The following is a 10,480-nucleotide window of genomic DNA, read 5'->3' on the forward strand; positions in this document are numbered from 1 at the left end:
AAGCCATGAGTTTTATTCAAAGCCCTATTCTAATTAACCTGAAACTGCTAACCAATAATTTTGGGTATTACAATTTTCATGACACAACTTATCTTTCCAATGTGAAGCATATTCACTTGTGCCTTTTATATTTTGAATATAAGATATTCAACTAGCATAGAAGTGTCCTTATAGAATAATGCAATTCATGATCTTGAGCATATTTGAAATATCTCAATTCTATCACAATCACTTTTTAAAAGTTTAACCTTGTATAACATGTGAATCTGTTTAAACTGCTCACAGTGAAAGCAATATATAGTGTAATACAATTCATTTAGTCATTTTATTACCATTGCATATTATATTTGGTTAACATTTTTAACCTTTGTTCTTGGACAAATGTTGACTCGTATTCATTGGTATAACAACCCTAACACGTACCCGACCCGGATACGAGTTCGAGGTGTCACATAAACTTGTCGAATACTTGATTCTAAAAAAATAGTGGAAAATTTAAACTTTTATTTGTACTAAAATGGTGGAACCCTTGAATTAAAATAAATAATGAAAACTCACATTCACATTTAAATAAAATATTTAATAATTTACATATATACAAAAAGTGTAGGTTTACAAAATAGATCATGGCATTACAATTTAAAGCTTGTATTACATGCCAACAATTTACAAATAACAAGAAACCTACGCTTTAATTTGTTCTGATCTGATCTCCTGCAGTAGTATATTGTCCTCGTCTATCCTTAATCCTCTGCTTTCTTCAAACCTACATGTGAAAAAATCACACGCTAAGTCATTGACTTAGTGAGGCAAGTATGAGTCAAATAAAATTTTGTAAACTAAATTTTTATTCGTTTCATAGAAACATTTCATAAGGAATTCAAATTGCTTCACATAACAAGAATGTATACTTTTATACATGGTTCAGTTTATATAACTTTGTTTTCAATAGCCCAATGTATATTATGGAGAACTCTAGGTATTTGAGTACTTTGAGATTGTGCACTAATGTTGTCACCACATCTCACATAATTTGTACTGAAGTGCCACATATTTGTTCTGAAGGACCACATAGTTTTGTCTCGAATGACCACATAGGATTATCCTGAAGTACCATATAGGTTTGTCTCGAAAGACCACATAGAACCCTCGACTCTTGGCATGCCAACTATACCTCTAATTCTCACACATATACCTTGGGTTTTTTAACCACATAAATATTTATCATTTCCTGATTCAAAGTGTCTTGTTCACATAAGCACTTGCACATCGAGTATTTTCGAATAAGCATATATCACATATCACATTGTCATAATCATGTACACATAAAAATCGAAACATAACTTAAGAGATATAACTTGAATAAAACATTGTAAATAAAATATTGCATGAAAGAAATAAAATGGTTTTCGATCGAAAACCCTGAGGTTGGCTTATCGCAAGTAGCCCTTGAATCTAATGTAAATCAAATGAGTGGCACTCACCTTTGCCTCACTGAATTCCTAAACAAAATCCTTTTTATCTTTCACTAATCACTTCGATGAATCGCGTTGGTTGATACGCTTCTTATCCAAATCTACAGGTAGATATATCTAATATTAATACTACTTAACAATAACATATAACCAAAGTACCATTTACGAAAATGAACTAAAACTCTCACTATCAATTTCCAACACATTAGTATCGATACCTCTCCTACAGTATCGATACTTCTTTTCTATGGTATCGATACCCATTTCGGTATCGATACCATTTTGGCATTCTGGAATTTCATTCTTAACAAAAGTATTGATACCTTACTCTTGGTATCGATACCCCACCTCAGTATCAATACTAATTAAATCATTACTGATAATGTTCATCAGATTCATACATTATTCTTTCAATTTACCCTTATAGTATCGGTACTGTTCTTCCAGTATCGATACCCTTGCCCAGATTTCTCTTAATTTACTTCAAATTTTACCCCCACTTCACCTAAATCCCAAGCTTTTAACCAACTTGAACCAACTCACATTTGAAATGGAGTCTCGTGGGAGAGAAGAAGAAAACCCAAGCTTCTAGATGTATCTTCCTTATCCACTTTCCCATTTTAAATATCTCATTTAAAATGAATTTTAAATTCATTTTCCAGCTAAAAGACTTCTTTATCGTTACACTTTTCTATCTTTGCTAATAAGCCCTAACCAAATTTCCACAGTTAGTAATTGAACTTTTCTACTTATCAAAATTGAGCACTAAGTTTTAAAATCTTATACTTTAGTCACTAGTCCGGTATTTAGGGTGTTACAATTAGAATTCTAGTTATGCCGAAAACATCGTTGTCAAATTTCTCTTGTCCACGTAGTGTGAATTCACTCTAAAAAAAGATGTTACATTTTGAATGTCCAAAGTTATATCAATCAACCTCATATATTTTTTCATGTCAAATCTTGAATTTAACATATCTTTGGGACGTTTACTATTTCTTTATTATGTATAACAATAAGTATGTCAACAACATAAGACGTCTATAATTTTGACATATACACATTTTTCACTCTCCTTTGTCATCACTTATCATGACAATATCTCTTGTTCAACCTCTTATTGAACATATAGACTTATCTTTATTGATAGCCTTTGATCAAGTATTTTCAAAGCATTGTTTGACTCTAGTATCGTGTTCTTGTGAATCTCACAGTTATTTGATTCATACACAAGATATTGATATGTCTTGCTATAATCTATATAACCAATGAAAATACAATTCACTATTTTGGGGTTTATTTTCATTTCCTTCAATAATGAAATCTTTATCTTTACAAGACACCCCCATTTTTAAGTAGTTATAGAAAGGTTTTCTACATTCCCATAACTCATACTTGTCATTTTCTTTTAAGGATAATTTTATTTATAATCTAAATGAGTGTTCATTGTCAATAATTGAGAATCTTTAAACAAATATTATCTTCTATTCACCCTAAATTAAAAGAACATATTTCATAATTAAAGGCAAATCTCTATTCCCATAAATTTAAGTTGACTATTATCATGAAATTCCCTTGCAATTGTGATATAGGGTACATAGATTCATGAAAACTAAAAATCCTAATTTAATAGTAAAATTGTGAATAATTATTGCACTGTTAGAAACTTTAAAGATTATCACATTTATCCATGACAATTAAAAACTATGAAGGTTATCGCACAATTTTTTTAACAATGACAACTGAATTTCATTAATAAAAATGGAGGAATCAAAATTACAACGCATCTAAAGAGAAAATATGAGACAATGGTCACCAAAAACTCATACATAAAATAAAAATATTAAACCCAAAGACACGAAGAGAATGAAACCTTCCAAACATCAAAACAATCAAGTAACCTTCATAAAACTCTTTGTCTTTGTCGAACGAGACGCTTTATAATGTGATAAAGGAGTGGTGAGCGAACCAAACAATTTGGCAGACTGCTTCGCTACACAATTATGATTATATTAACAAAAGACCATTTACAAAAGAAAGGATTTGACAATACGTGCCCACCGACAAGTCAATCAGAAAACAAATGTCATGAGGATCTTTGTGGAAACACCAACACGACCGTAGAAGTATGCGAAAAACTTAACGAAAACCATAAGGAACGTGCCACAAGAGCAAAGAAAAGCATGTCACAAGGACTGAGATTCTCATTTAAAGTGAAAAAAGTTAAGAAAAAACAAAGACATAATACGAAAAAGAACAAGTAAAATAATAATCACCAGTAGTCGACAATCAATATTAAGATTGGTGCTGCCACCGACTAAATAACAAATAAAAGAAGAGAAGAAGACGTCACAAGAATATTGATAAGAAGACTACATAATAAGGTTATCACATAATTACCAATAGGGATTTAAACAAATAATTTATGAAGAAATAAACCGTAATACTTTAATGATATAACCTTATTCATACAATCTTCATAATAAATCAAATCCAAAAATTAAAAAAAATAACAAAAAAAATTAAAGATTCAATGAAATGAGACATTGATACCATTTGCTAAAATTAAAACATAAACATAAAATTAATCTAATCAGGATCTATCATACTAAATCATTAAGAACAAGATACTAAATTTACGAAAGCGTATCTGAATCTATTATTGGAGATCACCTAGAAGGTGATTGTGATTTTCCAAGAAGATATGTTTGCTCTTGCCGTAAAGACTCTCTGACAATTATAAGAGTAATATAAGTTAACCTATTTTTTTGGGATCTCTGTCTTTTTATATAAACTGAATTTTAAATCATATTATAAATATTTATATTTTTATCTATCATCAAATTATAAATACAGTTTATGATATCTACATTTTTATATTTATGACACTATAATACCTATTATACGTGTAACATAATTAATCAATTAATCATATTTATAATAACAACATATATTATACATATGTGTCAACAATTGTGAATTTTAATATAACATGACATCCGTACAAAGATTACTAATTAAACTGATCCATTTTCAACTGCTTCAAACGTAGACGAAAAAGCTGATTCTTCTCATTAGCTCGAAATGATTCGAAATGATACAATTTCTTTAAAATGGTAAAAGAAGTATTTCAATTAAATGGTGTTCAGGATTTCATATATATCTTAAAGATTTTAGTATTCAAATACGCATTTTCTTTGAACATAAAACCATATAAGTATCAATTTTGTCAACTCTAAGACCTTTTAGTTTCATATAACTAAACAACGTCCCCAATGAACATGTCCTCATTTCAAACTATTCAAGGCTTAAGCCACGTGCGTTTTAAGAAACAGTTTGTCGTTTTTGTTGCAATTGTCCCAATTTAAAATTAAATAGCAAGCTGTCCATGCGAACATCATAGTACTCTCCTTACATGGTTGAAAAAAAAGTATAGAACCCAACAATGAAATGTCGTTTTCAAAGCTCTCTTTGGCCGCTTCATTTTCCTTTTAAAAAACGTCATATCCTCACGCTCTGCTTAAATATTATTAATTTAAAGAGCTAACCATGTTTAATTGGATAAGTACCTGAAACTTTTGTCAAGGAATGGACTTACACGACAAATTGAGAAACCTATGAAGTAATTGTTCAAACTTTTGGTAATATAATATATATAAACTGTACACACGCTTTTTTGGAATTTTGCTGTGAGAGAGAGAAAATATATCATGAAAAAAAAAAGCTTTTTCCTGGAAATTGCCCACCTCCAGTTGTTTGAATATTGACCTTTCCGAGCAATTCTGTGAATATAAATATCCCACATAGAGAGGAAATCATAAGTTGAAGGCTTCGTTGAAAAAACAAAGAGTTGCAGAGATTCATCTTCAAAAATGGGGAGAGCTCCTTGCTGTGATAAGATGGGATTGAAAAAAGGTCCATGGACTCCTCAAGAAGACCACATTTTAGTCTCTTTTATTAAAAAACATGGCCATGAAAATTGGCGAGCCTTACCCAAACAAGCTGGTAATTTTCCTTTCTTTCTTTCCTCTCTGGTTCGTAACAGGGATTTAAATAGCCCTCTGCTATTGGAATAGCTAATGTTGTATAATGATAATGGTGTCGTCTAAAATCGTTATTGTACGATTGCGATACCCATGATATCATCTGCTATGTCAATAACATGACGAACACAAAGCAACTGAAAACGTAACCAGATTTTGAATTCCTGGTTCATAAACTAGTTTTCCCGGGAAAGTTTTCCAACACATATTACGGTTTATCTGATAATTGTGATTCGTCTTGTTTGTATAGGTCTTCTAAGATGCGGGAAGAGTTGCAGATTACGATGGATAAACTATTTGAGGCCTGATATTAAGCGGGGGAACTTCACTTTTGAAGAGGAGGAAATCATCATTCAACTCCATGAAATGTTAGGGAATAGGTAGGCTTAAAAAAAACACTACTATTTTCAGGGACTAATTATTCCCCTACCCCTATAATCTTCAAAACTTTTGAAATTTAGTCCTTCAGCTTCTAATTCCAGGAATCTAGTTCTCTCAACTTGTTCAAATTTAAGGGGAACCCATTAAATTGCTATCAATTGGACTTTAATTTTTAAAGACTAATTTTTGGTTTTTGAAAACTCTCAGGTGGTCAGCAATAGCAGCGAAATTGCCAGGAAGAACAGACAATGAGATAAAAAATGTATGGCACACTCACTTGAAGAAGAGACTCAATCAATACCAGACCAATCCAGGCAACCCCAAGTCCAAAAACAAGACGAAATCCGAGCCTTCCATAACAAGCCAATCGAGTGACGAGGTCCCATCATCATTATCATGTGAAATTTCCTCCATTACCGACACAAGTGATCATAGGGAAGCTGACAACATCCAGGCTGAAAACATGGTGGTTTCTTGGGAATGTTTCCTGGAAATCGATGAAAGTTTCTGGTCCGATAACCCGGCCACTCCGCTATTGAACTTCGAACCGGTCTCCGATGAAGTTGGTTCGTTTTCGATTGATCGTCAAAATGTTGATGATGATTCGATGGAGTTTTGGTACGACATGCTCATTAAAGCTGGAGGTGAGGGAGATTTCATTGCACACCTGTAAAGTAAACCACTTCGAAAAGCAAAGTCTTGTGAGGAAGATTATGGTTTCATTCAGAGGGACAATTGTGGGGAAGATATTTCGGTGGTGGGTGGCCAGACATGAAAATAAGAGGCAAAAGGAAATATTGACTTGGAAACCATTAGTGGATTGGGATGGGTTAGAACAAATAGAGATTCCCAAACTAACAAATTTACAGAGAAGGATGATAATGAGAATTTCTTGTTTTATTACGCTACATTCTTTTATTTGCAAAGCTTATTTTATGTGCTTATAATAAAATTGATCATTCATGAACTTGTTCCAGGAGAAATGGCAAAGTGAAATAAAAATGAGTAGGAGATGAAAGAATGTAGCCATTTTTAATTTTTATTTTCTAATTTTCGACGTAGCCATTTTTCCATCGTAAATTAAATCAATATTTTTTATTGAAACTAACAAAATTTTCAACGGAAAAAAATTCCATCAAAATCAATAGCTAATATAAAAAACGTGACAAAATATTTATTTTCATCGATAAATTATGACGAATTTTAAAATTGTCAGTATTTTTTTAGCAATTTAATTTTTTATTGGTCATGTTAAGAATCTATAATTGATCGAAGATATAAACTCTAGAGATTTTGAGGTTGAACATGCGAATGAATAACAATGAAAATGCAACTTTTAAAAGGGATCTTAGTTGAAGTAATGTCATAAACTGAATTAAATTGATATTTTTGCGGGAAAAACATTTACTGCATTGAACAAACCGTTTTTCGAATATTAATATTAATATTATAATTGACTTTGAGCAACTGAAAGTTTATGCGAGTATTGTTTTATCATTGGCGTAGACCAAAGATATGAATTATAACCGTCGAAAAAAATATGTCCTTCAACTATTTAAAAAGAAAGTTAAGATAAAATTCCTAATTCTATTTTCTTTTACCATCAATTTTCGATTCTTATACCATTCTAAGAAAATCACTAAAATATATTTTTTCTTTTAATTTGAAAACTCTATTTGTAAAGAATATTATTTATTAAAACTTAAATCAATGCTACTTGAAATTTATGTTTTCTTTAAACTGGAATTCTTAATTTTCTTCAATATTAAAAAAAAAATAGATAAAACAAATGACAATAAGCGCTGGCAGATTTTAAAAAAAAATCCATCCCGCCTGATATTCGTCTAGCTGATAGGAAAACACACAGAAAACTCCATATATTAGCAACAACATAAATAAGATTGTAACTTATAAAGTATTGTTAAAAGGAAGATATTCATAACATTGCAAACCTCTGGTGTACCAAGGACCCAATCACGTATGTGATCACATGCAGCACTAGCAGCGGATAGGGCACTCGAGGGTTTCCTAGCTTTGATGATTGCAGCACCACGTTGTTGAACGTTGGTAACGAGTTCTCCATTTAACCTTTAGATGAATGAGAAATATCAAAATGAAGCTCCAAAATTCAAATATATCCATTTCATCAGATAACAAAACTATGTAAATGTAAGTATTGTTTTTCTTTACCATGCATCATCTTTGACAAGTTCTCGAACAGGCTTCTCCCCTGATGGAGCATTAACAGTTGCATGATTAACATCAGTATACTGTGTTGATGAATGATTACCCCAAATAATCACATTTTTAACATCAGCAACTTGGACGTTCAGTTTCTCCGAGATTTGGCCTAATGCTCTGTTATGATCCAGCCTTGTCAAACAGGTAATATTCTTTGCAGGGGTTGATGGTGCAAATTCCTTCAGGATCAATGCATTGGTGTTGGCAACAGCCAGAACCTGTAGCAAACAAATACAAATAAGGTCAAAGAGTCCGTGAAATCTTAATCTATAAACTTGGCAACTTTTAAGTGCCAATGAGGTCTTCCAAGGTCTCATGAAAGAAACAATATGCCATTGCAGAGCGAATAGCTGTTACTCAGACTTGGGGGGAAATTTCGGACAAGGATGTGTGTTCGACGCAGGTATGCTCAATATTTTCTATATTTTTCCAAGTACTGGGAGGATTTTACCTTTACACCTATGTCCGAATATGCGTCGAACATAAGTGTTGGGTACATGTACTTCAGATGAAGAGTCAGAGTAACACAGATAGAGAGAATTTAAATCAGTTCATTCAGTAAACTTTAAGATGTTAAAAGAACATATGATGGTCCATTCCTGCCAAATCAGTAACAAATCACAGAATCCAGTACAGATGCTTCACATGATTATAATAAAATACAGATTCAGAATTTCAACAAACTATATAGCGCCCATGGCCATCTACATTAGTAAAACTTCTAAAATATTTATATACTAATGCAATTAAATAAACAAAGCTAAAACTGAAATTTAAAGTTTTTGTTTTGAATGTGATAAAAATTTCCTCACCTTGCAGTTTGGAGCTGCATGCTGTTCTAAGGCCGACACTTGTGACTTGTAAATTGACACATTCTTCGACACTACGTCCTTCCTTGGAGCTGCAATGTTGACTCCAGTCCAGTGCATGCCTCAACAATATCAGTTGTAGCAACAACACCTGACCCCAGAACCAAAAGGTTAGATCACATAACCATAAAATTCTATAGAATCTATAATACATCTCAAATGGCAACATTCAAAACCCAAAACCACGCCACAATGAAAATATAACCTTTTAGAAGAGGAAAAGCAGCATCCACCAACTCCATTTCGACTCCATTCAAGCATGTGAAGGATTACAGGCTGCTCAGCTCTCAGCATAACTCCTCTAGCAATCATGGATACAGGAGCATACCCAATTTGTCCTGTAAATACAACAAAACACGAAGTTATTTAGTCAATCATTTTGGAAAACCAAAAAGAAAACAGTTTGAGCTTCAGTTGGCAAATTCAATTCAACTCCCTCATTAGTACTTAGTTTTCAATGTTAATACGAAAAATGGAGAATTCCTCCATATATACATATCATCAATAAACAACTTATCTTCCATTACCGATCACGTTACTTATTTTTTAATTATGATCTTAACAAGTTAACACGTTCATTTTAGATTAATGTGATTAGGATTGACATGTCTATTTCAAAGTATAATGAAGTTCAATTTTTTTTTTTTTTTTTGAAAATTTCAAAGCAAATCATCCATCATTTAGCATATAAACTTGGACAATACTACTGGAGGAACTAAGCTTAGATCCATGGGAGACTAAAGTACATTTCAGATCAATTATTTCAAACTTAAACAATAATCCATCCAATCCAAACATAAGAAATAGAAAAAAGATGCCAGTTCTAGTTAAGATAAGCTGCATCCGAAAAGAGAGACCGGAATCGCAGGGTAAAAATGACTAAATCTAAAGACTAGGTTTCAGCAGGAAAAAAGTACTTAAGAAAAGGGTTTGAGCGGTGGAACATAGCGGTACCTGACGCGCCAGAACGAGGACGCGAACTTGTTCGTTGGCCATTGAATGATGGAGATGGAAGAATAACAAAAACGACGCCGTAGAGATGGAGGGAGTTCAGCGCAGAGAATTGGCTAGAGATTTTCAGGTCTGAAGTATTTATAGATATACAAATATCCTTGAAGGAAGTGAGCGATGTTGCCAGGGAAACGGTTATGAAAACAAAGGTGCTTTTGAACCATTGCAAACGCCGTCGTTTTGGAGAATATAATGCCAGTTGAGATGCGGACAAACATGTGTGGGACCCATACCACTGGAGTGTGATTTGACGACAAGAGTCTCGCCTTGGCTATCTATCTTTTTGCTTTCTAAAAGTTGTGAATGAAAATGGTTAAAAAGTTTTAGGATTAATATAGAATGAAGGTTACAATTTGTTAATAAAATTAAAATGTTCAAAAGTTAGAGGATTAATTTAGAATGATAGTAATAGTGATGAAATTGAAATATTTGAAAATTCAAGGACCAATTTAAAATGGGGATT

General features: G+C 32.3%; 1 protein-coding gene and 1 pseudogene across 1 annotated transcript; one reads left to right on the forward strand and one right to left on the reverse strand.

Moving 5' to 3' along the window:
* Positions 1-5,307: 5,307 nt before the first annotated feature.
* Positions 5,308-6,733, forward strand: LOC120201776 (transcription factor MYB15-like). The gene is made up of 3 exons (XM_039202318.1): positions 5,308-5,477; positions 5,766-5,895; positions 6,104-6,733. The coding sequence occupies exons 1-3, from the start codon at positions 5,345-5,347 to the stop codon at positions 6,567-6,569; spliced, it is 729 nt and encodes a 242-aa protein (XP_039058249.1). The 5' UTR covers positions 5,308-5,344; the 3' UTR covers positions 6,570-6,733.
* Positions 6,734-7,776: 1,043 nt separating this feature from the next.
* LOC120201950 lies at positions 7,777-10,248 on the reverse strand (annotated as a pseudogene).
* Between the last annotated feature and the right edge of the window lie 232 nt (positions 10,249-10,480).

Source organism: Hibiscus syriacus, unplaced genomic scaffold, assembly GCF_006381635.1.
Source record: "Hibiscus syriacus cultivar Baekdansim isolate YM2019G1 unplaced genomic scaffold, ASM638163v2 tig00008013_pilon, whole genome shotgun sequence".
Taxonomy (NCBI): domain Eukaryota; kingdom Viridiplantae; phylum Streptophyta; class Magnoliopsida; order Malvales; family Malvaceae; genus Hibiscus; species Hibiscus syriacus.

Bases quoted from the DNA above. Each gene is read 5' to 3' on its own strand.
- LOC120201776 (XM_039202318.1), top strand. From the start codon at position 5,345: ATGGGGAGAGCTCCTTGCTGTGATAAGATGGGATTGAAAAAAGGTCCA. The intron at 5,478-5,765 runs GTAATTTTCCTT...TTGTTTGTATAG, and splicing joins AGCCTTACCCAAACAAGCTG to GTCTTCTAAGATGCGGGAAG. The intron at 5,896-6,103 runs GTAGGCTTAAAA...GAAAACTCTCAG, and splicing joins CATGAAATGTTAGGGAATAG to GTGGTCAGCAATAGCAGCGA.